This window comes from Pavona decussata, unplaced genomic scaffold (assembly GCF_977016875.1).
Source record: "Pavona decussata unplaced genomic scaffold, jaPavDecu1.1 SCAFFOLD_113, whole genome shotgun sequence".
NCBI lineage: Eukaryota > Metazoa > Cnidaria > Anthozoa > Scleractinia > Agariciidae > Pavona > Pavona decussata.
The window spans coordinates 967,905-987,342 of NW_028145527.1; the positions used below are offsets into that span (position 1 = coordinate 967,905).

The 19,438-nt window shown below is 39.7% G+C and overlaps 4 protein-coding genes across 4 annotated transcripts in view; 3 read left to right on the plus strand and 1 right to left on the minus strand.

Annotated features, from left to right (window-relative positions):
- The window catches only part of LOC146470618 (solute carrier family 12 member 9-like), a 33,443-nt gene extending 32,596 nt beyond the window's left edge, over positions 1-847 (plus strand). Inside the window, exon 36 of the mRNA XM_085121808.1 lies at positions 79-847. Within this exon, the coding sequence (XP_084977934.1) occupies positions 79-140 (62 nt within the window). The 3' untranslated portion in view covers positions 141-847. The remainder of the gene's footprint in view (positions 1-78) is intronic.
- LOC146470619 (uncharacterized) lies at positions 576-4,220 on the minus strand. Its single transcript, XM_085121823.1, has 3 exons — positions 4,065-4,220; positions 3,679-3,793; positions 576-2,462 (listed from the first exon to the last, which is right to left on the minus strand). Exons 1-3 carry the CDS (start codon positions 4,118-4,120, stop codon positions 2,286-2,288), a joined length of 348 nt encoding a protein of 115 aa, XP_084977949.1. The 5' UTR covers positions 4,121-4,220; the 3' UTR covers positions 576-2,285.
- LOC146470620 (uncharacterized) lies at positions 4,218-14,283 on the plus strand. Its single transcript, XM_085121811.1, has 10 exons — positions 4,218-4,394; positions 7,897-7,990; positions 8,891-9,099; positions 9,564-9,639; positions 10,382-10,466; positions 11,733-11,837; positions 11,928-12,076; positions 12,759-12,841; positions 13,385-13,419; positions 14,087-14,283. Exons 1-10 carry the CDS (start codon positions 4,277-4,279, stop codon positions 14,177-14,179), a joined length of 1,047 nt encoding a protein of 348 aa, XP_084977937.1. The 5' UTR covers positions 4,218-4,276; the 3' UTR covers positions 14,180-14,283.
- Positions 14,284-15,371: 1,088 nt separating this feature from the next.
- On the plus strand, positions 15,372-19,016 carry LOC146470621 (uncharacterized). The gene is made up of 4 exons (XM_085121814.1): positions 15,372-15,597; positions 16,048-16,103; positions 17,272-17,689; positions 18,603-19,016. The coding sequence occupies exons 1-4, from the start codon at positions 15,465-15,467 to the stop codon at positions 18,821-18,823; spliced, it is 828 nt and encodes a 275-aa protein (XP_084977940.1). The 5' UTR covers positions 15,372-15,464; the 3' UTR covers positions 18,824-19,016.
- The last annotated feature ends 422 nt before the right edge of the window (positions 19,017-19,438 follow it).

The window sequence follows — 19,438 nt, forward strand, 5'->3', positions numbered from 1 at the left end:
CGTAGCCTTGTAAACAAAGTAGATACGCGATACGTACATGTGTTAACTCACTCAGTGATGTCTGTTTTATTTCCGCAGACAACCTCCCTCCCGTGATGATGGTGTATGGAAAGTCTTCAGTCGTATCAACCTCACTGTAGATGATATATTAGTCAGATATTTGAAAACACACTTGACATGCCTGTGCAGAGCGGTTAATGATCTGGGCCCAGTTGTTCAAAGCCCGATTAAGCTAATCCTGGATTAACGTGAACTTTGAATCGAGTTTAATTACTTATCAATAAAGATTCCTCTAAAAGATTTTTGTCCCCCAGTTTTGACTTAGACTTTTCTTTACCTTTAGCTTGAAATTAGCCTTTAAAACCATTTTTAACGAGCGGGATGAAACCCTCGTTTAACTTTTAATCCTGGATTAGCATTAATCGGCTTTCGAACAACCGGGCCCTCAGGCTGGTCGTTTCCTGTTGGATGTTGCAATCCTGTATTGTTTGAATCCAACGTATTCGAAAGTTTTATAGCTTTGGGAGCTTTTCACGCTGTTTTAGTATTTATTAATTTACTTTCCTTTTTTTCCCCTCATTTCCCTTCAACGAGATTGTAGTCCAGCTGTGTCTCATTGCAGATGGGTATGAGGTATATTAGAATAAGACTGTGCTCAAGAAAAAAAGGCGTTTATTAGCTCTTTGCGTTATTGTTGATGCTGAAAGCGTAATTGCCTGGGCCTATTCCGCTGTTGGATGCTTCAATGCTATTAAAGATGTACCAGCGCGAGGATCGAATTTCCAATATTCTACAGTCGTTTCTTCATAACTTGGTTTACGAAAAATAAGTAAGAATATATTGTATTGCCATAATCTTTAGTCACCCGTCGACTTTTGTCAAACTCGCAAGCTGGTTGGATGCAGAGAACCATGAAAGCACATCGTAGTCTTCCATGTTTTTTTTTTCCTTTTTTCAAACTAAACCGTCAATACTCTTTTATTATCTGAATACCCTCTATTAGACACCTCTCATTGATCTCTGTCGACTTTAATAGATGTTGTATATAAAATATACAATACTTGGATGGGGGCAGAGGAAGGGGGACGGGGCCACTTTCTTGAAAAGAAAGGGTACGTTTTGACGTGCATGTACAAGTGGGCAAACGTTTAAGAAATTATTGTGCAAAGTATATTTAATGTTGATTATTTTTTGTTAACGTAGCAACAAGAGATCTAAATAGACAAGATTATTAAGGTTTGTCACCAATTTTCTAGTGATTATTAGCGACATTAAGATGGTCATTTTATAAGTGGTAAAGTGAAGTAAAGTAAAGCATTTATTTAGACACGATTAGTAAAAGGCAGCATAGCTGATGTGGTCGTGTCGTAAAAGACCAAAAGACTATCATTGAATAAAGAGATACAGTAATAGCCCACGTATGAGAACCTGAATTTTTCAATTTAGCCTAAATAGCTTCTTATATAAAGGGTACTTAAAGCAAATTTAGGCTACCAAGGTTCTTAAAATAGGTTCTTATATTTTCATATGAATTTCATCTGAATATACTATATATATATGATGTGGAGGGGGCTTAAAATGAAAATTTTAGCCTAACAGGTTCGTAAAACCCAGGTTCTTATACGAGGGCTATTACTGTATTTTGCAATTTAATAGAAGTAAGAGTTCCGTCTTTCTGCCGTCTGTCTCCTAGCCTGCGAACAGCAAACGTATTTCCGGTAGTCGCTTCTCTCCCGCGGGAGAGAAGCGACTACCGGGCTATCTGTCTCCGTAACGCAAAGAATCAATTAACTACACGTTGTCTGTCTCTTAGTCTGTCTCAGTCTTACCATTTCTCTTGTGAAAGGTCCTGATGCCGATGGTTTGAGAGGTTTTTCCTAACACAACATGATGCTCTGACACCCCTTTAATGACTCAAAACTAACTTTTTGTACCATGCCAAATAATTCATCTTCACATGGGCTTTATACAGTCTCACTAAAGTTATTACGTGACAATCTAAAGCCTTCTACCGCACAAGCCAGCCCACAATTTGTTTTGTGTAGACCCCAATTACACATCATTGCGCAGGTGCAACGAAGACGAAACGTTACATAATTGGGCGAACACAGTCCAACAAAAATTCGTCTGATTTTCCATACTGTAACAAAAGAAGCCACCCATCTCTGCAAATAAATTTCGCTTTGACATATGCGCAGAGTATTTAACTTTACATTTAAAATTAATTTCCGTTATCACGGCGTCTTTCACGTGAAAACCGCTCGTCGCACTGGTCACTAGTTAGATTATTCATGTTGAGTTCGAGCGACATTCAAATGTTGCAAAATGCCTATAGGTTTGCTCTTTTGAGTTTCAAACGCGCGAACAGCACTCATTTTCTTGCCCTTGTGAACCTTCACCGCCTCTTTAAACATCTTCCGTTCTTCTTTCCTCCTCTCCAGTGCATTGCCAGCTTCTTGAGGCTGTGAAAAAGGGAACAGGAAGTACCATAAACACCGGCGTATAAGCCGCACCCCGAGTTTTGAAGCTCAAATTTTGGAGGGAAAAAAGATATTCTGAGCCTGCCTCCAAACTTCTTTTAAAACAATCCGCGGCGTTCTCAAGCAAAACTACTTTCATTTGAAACGAATGTTTGGTTTATCAACAGAGCTGATAACTAAAGGTTAATTCGCCACCGTAAAGAGATTCGAGTGCTGACCTTTCTAGCGTAAGCCCTTCAGCCGTCGATTTTCTTTTTCCAACCAGATTCGCTGGCGAACTCAGCACTCCAATCTCTTTATCTATTATTTTCAACTATTGATAAACCAAACATTTGTTTCTACTCCCCACCGACACAGCAACGCAGTTTCTTTAGAAACGAACCCCCTTATACATTTCATTTTCTGTGGACGACTAACACAAATGGTTTGCAAAACAATGTTTCACAGGGAAGTTTAAAAGACGTTTTGCCCCATCCAGGGAGGAGTGCCAATACTCCCAGTCACTTCATGCTGGGTATCCTGTGACAGACTAGCATCCCATTCAGGGGGAGTAGTACATTATCCAGGGGGATGTAGTAATACTCCTGGTCACTTCATGCTGGGTATCCTGTAACGGACTAGCATCCCATCCAGGGGTATGTAGTAATACTCTTGGTCACTTCATGCTGTGATGGACTAACATCCCATACAGGGGAGAGCAGTAATACTCCTACTGGTAGTTGCTTCATGCTGGGGACCTGTGATAGACTGGCATCCCATCAGGGGGGATAGGAATACTCCTAGTTGCTTCATGCTGGGTATCAGCATTCAGAGGGGGAGGGGGGGGGAGCAACCATTTCCAACTAATCCCTGAATGGGATTCAAAATCATGACTCTGCAATCCCTGTGCAGACCAGAGGGTTTAAATGTTCATAATTGTCTTTCATGGGTTGGGTGGGTAGGATGAGGTCGCTAATGGACATATGCTGATGTCCGATCTCACCCTTGTACTGAAGTAATGTAAACCACATTTGAATATGTAAATAGAAAATGCGGTATATAAACCCATTAACAATTAACGTATATAAATCCATTACCATTAAAACAAAAACAGCTGAGTTAGGAATAGCAATAGGTCGATATCATTTGAGCAACTTTGTTCATGAGGTAAATACATGTAGCTACTGTACATTTGCAGACTATATATTGCTTTACTCACTAGTGTTAAAAAAGGAACAGATGTAAGGCTATCAATGTATGAAAGTCTTCTCTCTAAGCGGGATTTCTTTCTCCTTGTTGTGGCAGGATTGATTAGTCTTACAAGTCTGTTTTTCCTGCAAGAGAAATGAATAGAATGAATTTCTTTGATTTCTATTCATCAGCTGGCATTTAAACACTTCAGGACACGATTTCCTCAAAGCCCTTTACATGCACATTTTCCTTCCAACTCAAACTCTACTCATGCTCGCTGTTTGTGTAAGAGGGTGAGTATATATACTACAAGGGCTTCGACATTTCAAGATCTCTCTGGCCGATACAGATCAGTCATCAGTATAAACAACAAAGTTACGCACGTTAACCGTGCGTCATTTCTGCTGTTCTTACCCTGCAAATAGCCTTCCAGGTGTCCACCGCCTATACAATACTGTTGTTAGCCACATTACTAGTAAAAAGAGCGAAAATATTCCAAACTTCAGAGCACCTTATGGAAGAATACAAAATGGCAGCCAACATCCCGCGAGAGACTAGAAACTAGCTGGATGTCGCCTAAATGAAGCTCTAAATGAAACATCAGCGGCGTTACATGAGAATCCAATATGGCGGCCTCTGCTGTGAAGGAGCTTCGAATTTGTTCTTCATTACTTCGGCAATGCTGCTCTAGCTGGAAAGGTCTTACGCACAATAGCGTTGTAAATAATGTTTGCGTCGTTTCAGGTATGAAGAAATGGTTTTCACTTGAACTAGTAAAAAAAGTACTTAGATCAATACATATGCTTAAATGTGCATGTGATCATAGGAGGTCCCGAACATCAGCTTGCAGGGAACCACACATTCCTCTCCAAGTATAAAATTTCCTTGCAGAAGGTTGGCCAAATTGAGTTCCTCAGACGAGATTTCTATACAGTACCATACATTAATCATGTCTACATTTTGCTGATATTCATGCTTGCCATTTTTGGAAGAGGGTTAGTGTGACAGTGGTGCATATATAGTTAATCTATGAGGCTTTATGAAAATCTGTGATATGGTCACTGGTAATGTTTACTTTTAGTTCTAGTGAAGACCCACATATGGCAGCAACATGCAGCAAATGAATATTTATTGCAAAAGGTTGCTTCAAACCATCCTACAAGTGCTCCATGCTCTCCTTCAGCTTGGAATTTCATTAATTGTAGCATAGATTTTACCGGGTTTCGACAAAACGCTGACCCCCGGGTCAGCTGACCCCCTACTGACCCCCAACTGACCCCCTAACTGACCCCCTCAAAAAATCACAGCAAAAAACAAAAACATGTGAAATTAAAGTTATAAAGTTAACCTGTAAGATGAAACAGCGCAAATGACGAGTGAGTTACCACTCAATTTAACGTTTGACTGTTGACTGTTGTCACGAAACAACATCTGGAAACAATTCTCACGGTAAAATACAGCAGAAATACATTCCAGGTCCGGTCTGGTTCGCTATTCCTGCGCTGACGGATTCCCTCGCTGACGATGTCGGGTGAGTACTTTATTTTGATTTATTTATTTAGTTTTCAAAATTTCTCCGTTAACTTTTTACAGCCCTCATTTTCCTACTTTTTTAGGGAACTTAGTCGTCTCACTGCTGCGAATGGAAATCGAGAGAGAGCCCTGAGCATGCAAGGCTGCTGTTAACCGTTTCTTATTTTGCATTTTCCTGTTACTTTACAGTCAATCCAGGTCACGCGTGATTTGAACGGAGTTTTGAAATTTACATGTCAGTTTTGAAAATCGCCAACGAGATTTCAGAGTTCCCGTATAAATTTCCTTAGCTAATGGACGGTATAAAGCTATGAATTTTTCTTTACATGGCAAAATTGAATATTTCAAGAATAACAGTTGTTTCCCAAGTATTTTGAATCTTTTTTTTTTTCAGTTAATGCGTCTTTTTAGGAACGATTTCCAGAGAAATATCCAACATTCCATTCACACGTCGGACATTACAAAGAGAAATTCGAATGTGCATTTCATTATTGGAAATACTGTTCACGCGTGACCTGGATTGACTGTAATAGCGTTTACATACACTCGATTGCAAAAACGTTGACACCTAAAAAGCATAAACCAAGAACGATGAGACCCAACGGATTTGTGGGTATACTGTTAAAAAATTGGCCCTTATTGGCCAATTTGACACTTAACAGTGTAAGGAAAGCTTGGACAGTTTCCATCATTCAGAATAGAATATTAAACAAATTTAGTACACTTATACCCATGCATAAAGCCAATTTGGGTCTCATCGTTCAAGGGTTTATGCTTTTTAGGTGTCAACGTTTTTGCAATCGCGAGTTTATTTTAATCACATTTGTGGTCAAATGACGCATAAACTAAAAGTATTAGAAATAGCTTATAACAAAAACGACGGATTGTTTGACCTTGTTGTACTTTTGTCCGACTGCCACAGTTCGCCTGGCTTCCTTGTAATGCAATTAAGAAACGAAAACAATAGTCGCTCCTGTCAGAGAACTGAATTTCGAACATGTTTCGATCATCGGCTTTTGAAGCTTACTAGTGGAACTGGGATTTTTTTTTTCAAACAGACGCTGGATTCTTTGTTTGATAAATTTAAAAATCTGTCTAGCGGCGATTTTGGCAACTTGAATGGTTGTCAACTTCATGATGATAAAGCTCTTTCAAACTATTTTGGTCACAATGAGAACTGGGTGCATCTGAACGTTGGTTTATGGTGAGAAACAGGTGTATCCGTTCCTCATGATTTGTGTTGCATTCCGTCATCTTGGAAATTTCAGGTTGGTTTATAACTTTAATTTAACATTTTTTGTTTTTCCCTGTGATTTTTTGAGGGGGTCAGTTAGGGGGTCAGTTGGGGGTCAGTAGGGGGTCAGCTGACCCGGGGGTCAGCGTTTTGTCGAAACCCGATTTTACCACTTGGGTATCACTGAACACATTCTCATTAAATTTGTTATCACTGGCATACCAGAAGACTCGTTGAGGTGCCTGTGATATTACAGTCGAACCAGGTCAAGCGTACCCCCCTAGACTCTATTAATGGATCGATTATTTGAAAATTGAACCCATTAGTCGTTTCAAAGAATGCATTCATTTATTCATTGTTAACGCGGATCAATGATCAAATTAAAATTCGCAGAACATAGATCCGCGCTAACAGTAAAAGCAATAGCCTGTAAAATTCAAACTACAGTACATTTGAAACAGCTCGCTCGTTCAAACTGTTCCTGCATGTTGTTGACACATTCATATAATTCGTTATGCAAATTTGGTCATGGCAAGAGCACAAAGTCAAGCGCTTGCAAATGAGTCGGGCTGAAAAATTCCAATTTATCTTTCATGTATAGCATTACCTACCTTGTAGCATGAAAAAGTTTGGTATATATTATTATTTCACCAGACTGTCCATTATACGTCGACGAATAGCGCAACACATGTGCTGCCATTGTCGAAGGTCAACTGAAATGAACATCTTTCACTGTGAATTCGCATACTTTTCGCTAAATTAATTTGCATATACCTCAAAAAGAGAACCGTTTGTTATAATAAAACGCTTCCAGTCCTTTTTCATTTTTGTTTTTGAATAACTAACGGAAAAAACGCAAGTGTACAAACGTAAAATGTTCATTTAGTGATCATTAGTGAGTTTAAATTTACGCGACAGGACCCACCGTGCCCGGTTTAAAATGGCGAATTTTCTTTCTGACAGTACGCGTTGACTGCTGTAAATCACGAGAAATCTGTTTTTTGGAAAATCCACTGTTAAATAAATCAAGAATTGCCGCTCTGAATATATTGAGAGGGGTTTTTCCCGCGGGCTTTCTGGTTTTCTGGTTTCATGCATTATTTGTACCCTGGTTCGTATAATCCAATCGGAAATCTAATTTTGATTTGAATACTTGAAACGACTAACGGGTTCAATTTTCAAATAATAGATTCATTAATAGAATCTAGGGGGGTACGCTTGACCTGGTTCGACTGTAAAGTCAAACCAACTTCACAGGCATGTAGGCGGCTCATGTTCATGTTCTCAAGAGAGTATCAGGTACATGTAGTATTGCAGGCTATGTCGCAGGTTAATGTCGGTGACGTGAGAACCAAGCTTTATACACCTCACTGGCAAGCACACACAGGAGAAATAATGTCCAGGGCAAAACTAACTACCCGGGTAAGTTAAATCAAGGTCAAGTTAAAACTAAAGTTTTTTGTTTTTTTTTTTTTTAAGGTGTGAGGTATTATAGAGGAAGCAACAGAGACACAAGAAGACGGGAAAGAAACCTAAGAGCAAAGCTTAAGAAACGAGAACCTGATGAGCCAAAGTAAGTACCTGTACCTGCAGTTCAGAGCAACCTCTGAATACTGGACCACTTTGGCCTACCTGGTTTGCACATGTTGGAAAACCAGGAGGAAGTATTTTAGGGCAGAGTACATAAAAGGCTGCTCAGATCTCAGTGGATCGAGTAATGCAAGCCAAGACTACCTGTTTCTGGCGTGGTTGACCTTCCTTCCACCACCTTGACTCTGTTTTTGTACCGCCATCATGCACAAGCTTCTGCCACCTCTTTCTCTCCACACATGCCAACTCATACATGACAACAGTAATAATACTCCCAGTTGCTTTGTGCTATAGAAACCGGGTTAAACTTTAGCTGTGTGGAATACCTGTACCTTGATTGCATGCAGTCATAGCTAATTACCACTAACAGGTGCCTATCCTGAGCAGAAATTTGGGATGTGTTTGATTGGCCATATATCAGAATAATTATGGTTACATTCAATGATTAGTTCATAATTCATAACAAGTAATTTGGTGTTGCTGGAATACAAGATGGCTCATTAATATCGCATAACTGCAAATGCCTACGGACACATCTTTCAAATTTATCTATTTATTAATCATACATATATATACCAGTATATAGAATGTGGATTAATTTGACAATTCTGTAGAAATACAAGCCTTTATTGTGGCTGTTGCATGTGTAAACTGAAAATAACCATCAGCCTTTAGGATCCAGTTGAAAACTGAAACCTGGTAAAACAAGGTCAAATAAGCTTAGAAAAAATCACATAATTTGACCCTTCTCGCCACCTAATTTGCCCTGAAAATGCCGCATAATTTTCCGCACCTTATCAGAAGCCCTGCGTGATATAGGGGTGTACACTGTAATCTTCTCTACATGTACTAACACATCAATGTGATTTTTATTTTCTTGTAGGGTGTTTGACAAAAAAGAATTTTTCAGACAAAACTTTGACAGAGAGCTGTTTTCATTCAAGAGCAGACTGGGTTTAAGGTTTCGCAATGAAAATGTCCTTTTAGCAGCTTTCACCCATGAGTCATACAAGGATGACAGTGTAAATGATGATAACAGTGATGGTGAAACAGTCCAAACTAGTGAAAACAATTGCAAGTTGTCTCTTTTAGGTTAGTAGTCTGACCCATTTGTTTGACTTCTTGACTGTTGCATGGATGTGCTACATGTAGATTCTGTACCCCAAAAAAACAACTTTCCAGGCTTCTTTTGACCCTATCCAATTGAAGGGGTGCCTGGAAAAAGCCCTTAGTCATTTCTAATAAATTGCTAGATTCTCCTTCCAAATTGTGTTTTATTTTGCTTGTGAAACAAAAGGAGAATTTGACCTTACATCAAAAACGTCACTATAGGGTCTTTGTCTGTGTACCCCTTCAATATTGTCAAACAGTCAGGTTTCAGGAATAAAAGATCATTTTTAATTTATTAAAAATAAAGATAAATTAACAAGCTAACCAACACGTCCAGCTCCAGTTTGACATCTGCAGATTGTTTAAAGTATTGTATGTCTGATCATATTATACTCACTGATTTTTCTTGTCTTTGTCTACCAATGTTTCTTAATATTCATTGCCAGGTTTAACAGCTACATCACTGTACATTGTTGATCACCTTTGTACTACATACCCCTCCCTTCCCCGGTTAGGAGTGAGGTAAGCTCTAAAGATACATGTAGTACATGTATGCTACTCATGTCTAGAGTTTAATAGAACAAACTTAAGGTAAAGTATTGAATACTTCTCTTGTAAAAAAAAAACTTCTCTTGTACAAAAACTGAAGCAGTTACCATATTAAAATAAAGGTTTCTTATTTATTTTACTGTATTAATTGCCAGAGTGTAACAAGAAGAATACATACTTACTGACCTGACTCGCCCCAGTCGTCTTTCCAGTCTTTTTGCGTGAGGGCTTCCCATCACCCTACGCACTTCTCTCCCCCTCAAGCATGCATTTCCCCTCACACGTGCCTCTTCTCAAAGACAAGAGAGACGACTGGGAACAGGTCAGCTTATCCACTGTTTTGGAGAATCATACACATCATTTTGCTGATGGACAGTTCAAGTGCAGTGAGGTCTGTACATCATGACCAAAAGCCAGATTTACTTTTCATCATTACACAGGCCGTTCACCTTGCTGGCATTCAACTCAAAACTAATTATTGTGGATTGTGATGGTATGGTGGTAATACATGTACATATAACTGCCACATATAAGTTCTAATATTCTACTGTTGGATTTTGAAAGCAATTTTTTTCTGGCTATACAGTGTTTTGTAATGTTTATCCTCAATAACTGTACACAATAACAAAGGAAAATAAACAGTGAACCAAGGATGAAATTGAACATTTCTCAACAAAGTCAATAACTATTCATTTTTCTTGGTCTTTCTTGACAGGTGTTTACATGATTTTCTCTTGGGAAGAAGTAGCATTGTTAAGTTATCAAACCAAATTTCATTACCGGACATGATTAGAATTGAGGTAATCACATAAATACACCCATGGCCATAGTTGTTATTTTAAATTACAAAGAAAACCTTAGCCTGATGCAGGCATTCAGTTACTTTTACAGTACCCTTCAGCTCCAAGCAGCACATAGGCAACCCTCTTCTTCTTAAAATGTTTTGTAGTAGTAGGTAACACACCAGTCATGTAGTGGGGGTCATGAGGAAAATTAATGTTAACTAAGGGGCTGTTTACAAGGAGAATGGAAGATCCTACAAGGCGGATCATGCTAGCGCCGTAATTATGTTTGCTCTATTCTGTTTACATGCAAGGTTGTATTTGGCCCTAGTGCGAGGATCTTTCAAACTAAGAGAAAGGAAGATCCTAATGCTAAGAAGATCCTAGTACTAGGGACAAGAAAAACGAACTTGGTGGTGGACAGGCGTTCTGCTGCTATTAAGGCCAACAATTTAATCTGTCTTTCCTTCTCCACATGGAAACCACCCTGGAAGAAATTTCTGCATGTAAACCAAGCGAAAAGTTGTTTTGCCTTGTAGGATCGTGTTAGTGTAAGGATCTTCCTCCCTCCATGTAAACAGCCGCTAAGCAGCGGACCATTGTCTGTGGGCAGCAAAATTGCTTGCTGCCAGTACTTTTTGAGAGGGCTCCATAACTGATAAGGTGCCTACTTGTGGGAATACATGTAAGAGCCATTCTGTTCATTCCAAGGGTGAAATTGTGTTGGTTGGTAGTTAACCCACCCACCACCCATCCGCCAACCTGGTGGACCCAGAAAGCTATTGTTTGTCTGATCCCTCCCCCCTTCACCAATCCCACTTGGTTAAACCCAATAGAAATAATAGGGGAAGTAATCCTCTGCTGCCAAATTGCTCCAGGCATCTCAGTGACACCAAGCTTGCTTCATGTAGTCCACCACAACAGGGTCATAGCCTCATCAAGTAGGTTTAGCTACAATGTAGTGGAGAGTGGCAAAAAGAAAAAAAATTCCGTAGGTAGTTTTTCTAGAGAATGAAGTATTATTCATGTGAGTTACACAGGTAAACTTGGAAAAAGGAAATCTGAGTGCTCCTATTAGGAGTCGAACATAAGACCTTCTGATTACTAGTCGGATGCTCTACCAGTGAGTTACAGTGTAGAGGGGATTTGTGGACGCAAAGGCCATTAACTAGGTTCTTGTGACAAACATCCTTCTTACTGCCAGTTTTTCTAGTTGCAAACTTTGTGGATGAAGTCACAGAGTGTGACCCTTTCTATTGAGCTGATTGAATTGTTCTCTTTAAGCATGATTTAGATGATCTGCACAAAGAAAAACATCTTGACTACAGGAAAGAAGACGTCATTTGCGATACTTTCTTTGCAGTTGTTGGAGCAATTTATGTTGATCAGGTACACAGAATTTTTTTCTCCAATGTTCCCGAGAATGATTAAACTTGCATTTAATTCCTATAACAAGGTTTATTGACTGTCTTAAATCAGGGATCTTCTGAAGCAAGGAGGTTTGTTGAAGACTTTGTCATCACTCAGCTTCAAGGCGAAGAGCTTTATAAACTTCTTCACTTTGATTATCCTGAGAAAGTCTTGGAGAATATTTTTACCATTCAAGGAAAAGAAAAGCCAGTTGCAAGGTAAGTGATAATGTCTTCAGAACAGTGTCGCGGCTTCTTAAATTTTCCAAACCAAAATGCTGTTATCTGCTGTTGTTTGTCTGCCTGTATTTCTGTATGTTTGTTTCTCAGCTTGTTGGTTTGGTTTAGTTTGTTAGTTAGTTTCTTTGTTTGTGTCATTCCAAAACTTTATTTTGTTAGAATATTCATGACTTATTTCAGAGGAATATCGCATCATATTGCTATGTCCAAGTCAAGAACCTTTTATACAACAGATAAAAGATAGATTAATCTTTTCTAAGACTCATGAGATTAGTTACCGGTAACTTGAGAAGATTTTAAGATTACACATTTTCGTAGACAATTTGCAATGACAGGAGCCCGCCTGCAGACCCAATTTAGAAGGAGATGAAGCCGGTCATATGCAGCTTCCTTGCTTATTTAAATCAAGTTTGCCAAATACATCCAACTGATATCCGGGTTCCAAATCAGTTTTCGTCTGAAATGTCAGCCGTCTCCTCCCCCTAACCCGCAGGGGGCGCGGGAGAGAGAGACTCTCTCCCGCTCTCCCTGCGGGTTAGGGAGAGGAGATGGCTGACATCTCAGACCAAATCAGTTTCTCAACCATTATTTTACTCCATAAACGTTGTGGTTGGGACATGCCTAAACTTATCACAATTCCTTGTCGTTGTCTTCAAAACAGAGTGATCCAAGAAAGTGGTGTTCACTCCGCAGTTCCCGCGTATGTAGTTGGAGTCTTCTCTGGAGATCAAATGATTGCCGAAGGTACAAAACAAATCGCATTTCTATTCCTGTAGATGCAGAGGTGATCAAAGGGTTTTGTGGGTTTGATGAAATTTAAAATGAAAGAAATACCTCATTCTACAATTGTTCTACAACCCTGCTTACTCTCCTTGGAGAGCTGACTTCTCCAAAGTTTAGTGACAACCCTGCTAAGGTTTAATGCTTTTTCACTGCGTGGGGTAAACTAGTCTTTTTAGTTATAATCTGTTTCTAACTATTTGTTTGCGGAGGCAGCATAACCGAGTGGTTTGGGGCACTGGGTTTAAATCTGGAGGTCCCCCCAGGTTCAAATTCTTCACCCTGCCTCTCAAGGGATTTGTTCTCGATAGTCCCGAAAAGTTAAGCTCGTCTGCGGCGGTTATAGTCAATTGGTTTGTCTCCCACCGGTTGGGATCTTAACAAGTTTATGCCCTATTTGCAATTTTTGCTTCCTGGTTTAAAATGTCCCCCAAAGAGCATGTATGTGTTAAATACAATGGCACTTAAATAAAGTTATTCATTTTATTTTATTTATTTTACTTTTAGCTTCAAGTTACAATATGATCAGAGCCAAGAACGAGGCAAGTTGTAAATAGCAATTCATGTATTCATTTTGGTGGAAAAATAAGGTCCCCTGCTTTGTTTTTTATGAACTCTCTGCTTGGTGTTAGCTGTGTGATCAAACAGCCTCTCTCGTCTTTGATCTGTTGGTACTACGTTTACTACAAAGCTTCCTTTTGCTACAGTTGTAAACCAGAGATGTTGCCATCCCTGGTAATTCAGTCGTGGACCAGTATTTTATCCTCTATATTGGCAGGGATGGGAAGATTATCGCATCACCTGATTGGGGTTAAACGCGCTCTGGAGTGATAAAAATAATAAAAAAGAATTGAGCGTAAACTAAATAGGCCATTTCCGAGTTGCTTTGAACGGCATTATGAAAGTGAGGCTAAGTGCGAAGTCTTTATTTATATTATGAAAATTAGTTTTCATTCATATGCAAACCAAACTTATTTTCATATGAAACGTTTTACACTAAGCCTCGCTTTCATATTGAGGTTCACAGCAACTCGTGATGTCAAAGATAGACTGCAAGTAGTCGTCCTTTCTCCCTAAATTACAGACAATTGTCTCTTTGTTTTCTCCATATCAGGAAATTGATTTTTCACATTAACTGTCTCTTTTAATATAAAATGTACACGAAAATTGTACGAAGTAACATTTTGACACATTTTCACTGTATTTCAGGCTTTGAAAGCAGCACTGATGAAGCACTGCCAAGAAGGAATGCTGTTACCTTTCCCAAATGAACGCAAACAAACCGACAACGTCTCGCATTGAATACATTCTGGTTTTTATCCTCCGTCCTGTAGATCAAATGTTTCACCCTTCGTCCCTTGCATTGAAGAATCGAAATAAAAAGAAGTAAAATTTATCGTCTTTAATTGTCTTATCTTTGACCCTTTGTCACCAGGGTCATTTTTCGTCCATGCTCCACAATTTTCTTATGCTTCTTTCTACTGACCTAAAACATTCAAAAACAGAATCAGGGGCACCCAACGGATCGTTTTGGTAAATTATCTGTTCGGAAGGCCCTTAAACCCCTACAAATTTTCTATAGGGGATTTTCACCTCGAACGTTCGTGATATGGGAAATTTAAGGCCTAGTGTTTTCGGATTGATAAAAATGTTGTTTAAGGTACCGAGAAAAGGTCAGCTTAGATTTTCGGAAAGGAAATAAGACCTTAGGTTTTCGGAAAAAAGACAAAAATACCCTAGTAATTTCGAAAAGACTCAAGTTCCCCTAGAATGATCGAACAGATAAAAATATTATAGCGTGGCCTGAAATGAACCTTTAGAGCTTTAAAGGCACTCCAGATAATCTAAAATAGCGTTTCAAAGGATCTGAGAGAAAAGTGTCGTTGGGTGCCCCTGACAGAATTCCCTGAGAAATTCGTGACTGGTTCATGCAATAAAACACACGTATCTAAAGCTAATACTTTAATAGAAGCCGTGAGCATGCTCACTAGCTGAGGATGGAGGATCTCTTTCCGCGAAATGTATTGGCGACAAGGCCGACCAAACGCGGCAAACTAGAGACCTGGGAACGAGGCTGTTAACTCTCGTTTTGTCCACTTTTAACACATGAGTGCGCGCATGCGCAATGATGGAGTTATCGTTATTACTCGCTCGGTCGTTCCATCGATGGGCTGTAAACTTTCAGCAAATATGGCGTACTCTCACGGCTCACTTATGTTTGTCTCCTGCTCCAATTAAAAATACACGGTTTTTTTCTTTTAGTTGTACGTAGTCTTCGTATGTTTAGCTACCTAAGCTGAATAAGGCTAACTTGTGTGCTAGTTAGGCTAACCGGAGTATTATTTTGTCATGATCAGTTACCAGTCTGTCACGCGAAGTATCCGCCATCTTGACCGGTGTGCGTTTTCATCAGAGAATTCAATAAGCTCAATGACGTACCTGCCACAGTTCAAACAGTCTACTATGGCACATAACACGCGCTGTCGCATTCACAAGTATTCCGTAACATGTACTTCTTTCAATTGAGGTGCGTGAGTACTCGGCTTGTCATAAAATCGTTCGCAGCCCAACCCATTCCCAGAGAGAAATGGAGGGTTTTGGACTGTCCAAAGTCCTAGTCGCTGTATTGTTGGTATTGAAAACTTCAGCAAAACAGCCAGAAGATCACGAAGGTGACAAAAAACATCTTGTTGTGTACCACAATAAACCGCATCAGTCAGGTAAGTGCGACAGATGTTTCATAACAGAGCGAAAAAGTTGTGTATCAAATCCAGTTAAGGAAGGCCTGTTTCCTCGTTGTTCTTTTTACGTTACATTTGGTAAATAGAACTGTATTAAACCTTATCGGCTGATTCACAGTAACGTACTGAAACTAAATACTGCGCAATTGTACGTGTTACTTGCTTACACAACAGTCTATATTTTGTTTATTATTTCAAACGTTTTCGTCATGAATTATTACAACAGTAAAAGATGTTCTCTGGAAGGTTGGTTAAGAAGTTTACTTCGACTTTTGTCCTTGAACATAGGAAACACTTTTTCTAACATCTTCTATGTGATCAAGAATATATTTAAGCGTTTTAAATTATTAAGAGGAATTGTTATCATATGGCACCCTCGACATGCTGAAAAAAAGGTCAACCTGCTTGGTTTTATTGTTTTGTCAACAGCTATTGTTCTCTACGGCAACGAGGGAAGTGGCCAAAGTGATGTTGATAAGGAAACGGTGAGTTAAAAAAACAAAAGAGGGATAACGGCGAGGGATTATTACCGGTAAATTCAGTATTGAAAAGAAAAGAAATAACGTGCGGTTTCAGATAGGAAATTACATTGTCAATTAGTCGCCCCAACTCAAATAGTTCTGAGAAAACGTAAAAAAAAAAGGGAAGATAAGGGTTTAAAATGCCTGGTAATTATTGTTTCCTTGAGCTAATATTCTAATTACTTCACTATGGTTGTCTTGGTAACTCAGTGGTTAGAGCACTGGCCATAATCAGCCGGAGTGTCGTGGGTTCGATGCGTCGGTTCTGTTTCTCTTGGGCGGGTTCACACTGGCAATGGAAGAGGGAGCGGAGTCGGGGTCCGACCCGTACGGACCTCCGTTTCAGTGTGAAACAAACAAAAGACTGAGACGGAATCACATTCGTAAGCTCGACGGAATCGGTATCGCAAGGATCAACTTTAACCAATCGAATGTGGTTTAGCGTTGTCTGCAGTCTTATCGACAGACAACGTTAAACCACATTCGATTTGTTTTTTACTACAATATCAACGTCAAAGAAAATTTTACAATAACTGTCAAAATTTCCGCGCGCTAATTGACGCGAGCAGCGTTGTCGAGACTCTTTTCGGCAACGGAAAATTAGCCAATCAGATTGCAAGATTAGAAACAATAGCCCTTTTCACGGTTAGTGTTTCTCATTTGCATTACAATGTTATCCAACGTGGATGCGAGTCAATTTCGGGCTAAAACTACAAAATAGCCCGAAATTGCCTCACATACATGCTAGATTTCATTGTAATTCAAATGAGCAGAGTTAACCGTGAAAAGGGCTATTGTAATAAAATTTCCTTTTCTTCCGATTCCGCTTCTGGTTTCCATCGCTTGTGATCAAGTGTGAACTGGTTGATCGGAATCGGAAGCGCAAGCAGAAGAATCAACCAATCATATAACTCATTCCCAATCCCCTTACGCGAGATTTAGAAGGGAAAACATGGCGGCCTTCCGCCATTTTGAAGGAAAGCGAGGCTTCCGTTTCTGCTTCCGTCCTATTGATTCACACTAGGTCAGAGATTCTTCTGATTCCGATTCCGCTTCTGTCGCTAGTGTGAATTCTGAATTCTGGGCGTAGGTGGTTTCAATAATATACTGAATTTCCTTTTGTTAAATTCAGCTCAATGCGCTTTCCAACAACGTTGAAACAGTAACAAACCTATTGAAAGCTCAGTCGCAAATCATTGAAAATCTCAGCCACCAAGTCTCTAGCGCGGTCAAGGGAACTGGGAACGAGAAGAAGTTCAAACAGATGTTTGACAAGTTCGCAAATCACTCAAGCTTGATACACAATGTGACGAAACGGCTGAATGAGACTATTAAGCACGTGGACGAACTGGCAGGGGCCTGGTCGGAATCGACAGTGAGGATTGGCAAAGAGCTTAAAAGCCTGGAAAAGGAAACAGAAAACAATGAGGAAGACGTTGAAGATTTTGAGAAAAAAGTTATGGCGAAAATTGAGAAACTACAGGACGAAGTAAAGACATTACGAGTGTCTTTAAACTATGTTCAGGCAGAAAAAGAGGCCAGCAAGGAAGGTAAATTGACACTGTACTCGAATAAAGTACAGTTCCTCTCTTTTGAGGTGAGGTGGGCTTTTGAAATTTGAGCCGTGTAGGGGAAGGAAATGCTTGGCTTCATAGGGAGGTCCGCCTAAGTAAAAATTAAGGCATCTGATGATCATTGAACCAATTTCCAGTAGAGAAAGAAAGTCTATTAACATACAGTGCAATACATTTTTGTCGTTTTCTTTCTTGGGAGGAGATAATTGGCGATAAAATGGAATGAGCTAAGCAAAACTTATTTTGAACAGTCGGCTAAAGCGTACACCTCAAAATCGAAGGGCGCCTTCCATTTGCCACTGAGAACATGGCCGGCCTGATCGGTCAATTGGGCAATGGAATGGGTCATTTTGAGGGCATAGTTCTGCATAAAATTTTCAAACTTGAACATTGCGGGGAGGTCAACGCTTTATTTGAAGAATTCCAGTTGACTAACGTATAAAAAGGACTTCAAATTTGCACACATCCCTGTGCGAACTACCTGGTCTGGCCGGCCAGTTATGACGAATGGAAAGCTCCCTTAGATTAAAATACATTTGAAAGTGGGGTATATATCGATATCAAAAGAAAGAATATCGCAGTGTTGGGTATAAGTGGAGAGTCAAACAAATAAAAAAAAAACTATTTTCAGTTTTACACGGGAATAACAGGTAGTCCTGATCTTGACCTGTATTATGTCACGATGACATCAGAGTATCGACATGGTACCGTTATCGATACCGGGTTAAGGCTTCGTACGGCGACGACAGCTGGCGGTAAAGAACCACCTCATGTATCGGTAAACAATAAAAAAGTACTTGGGCGTTTGTAGCCTGACTATAAACCCCATTAAAACCACCTATACGAATAATGAATCTCAGCTTTCTTTTGGATTGTTGTCTTTCCACAGAATGGCCCAACGGAAGTTACTGCATCTTAGCGAACGGCAGCTGCCCACAAGGTTTCAAGCGCCATCGCGGTCACCTAAGGTCACTGTACCTCTACTCCTCGCACTCACAGTTCGTGAAAGATACTAAATTCGGAAGCAGCTCCATTGGTTGTTTTGGAAGCTATTGTGGGCAATACGGCAATTTTATTGGTTCCCTCACTTTGGTCACGTGTTGCAAGTAGCTAGTTCTCAACAACGGACTGCTAAGGACAACATAATTTTAGGAACGTTGACAAGTACAGCAGTAAAGTGTCCAAACTTTGTTAACAAAGGTTTGCGTTACGATTTCATGATTTTAGTGTTTGCAAACGCCAAACATTATATGATTTTATTATCAATAAAACAACTTAAAGTGAAAATGATACGAATTCGCTGACATCTTCTACACTGTAGACGTAATTAAAAACAACTGAATTAGTCACAAGTATAACACAAGGGGGGGGGGGGGGGGCTACTGAAAAAGGCAGGTCCAAGATTTCCTCCATGACGTAATTACCACGCCACATGGCGTCATCACTTCCTGCTCAGACCTCAAAAGAAACATCTTTAGACGTACTATCCATCCACCAAGCCTCCTTGTCATAGCTTTGATAATTGCGAAGTTAAGGTTGGAAAGGGGGGCGAATTTCCCCCTCCCACTCTGCGGTCCGAAAAGACAAAAAAAAAAAAGAGCCTGATCTAGATATGGTTGAAGAAAAAAAGTACAGACGAAAACTCAGCATAAAAAAAATAATAAAATAAATAAATAACCTTTATTTACCCTCGGCAGTGTTTATAGCACAAGTGCTAGTGGGGCC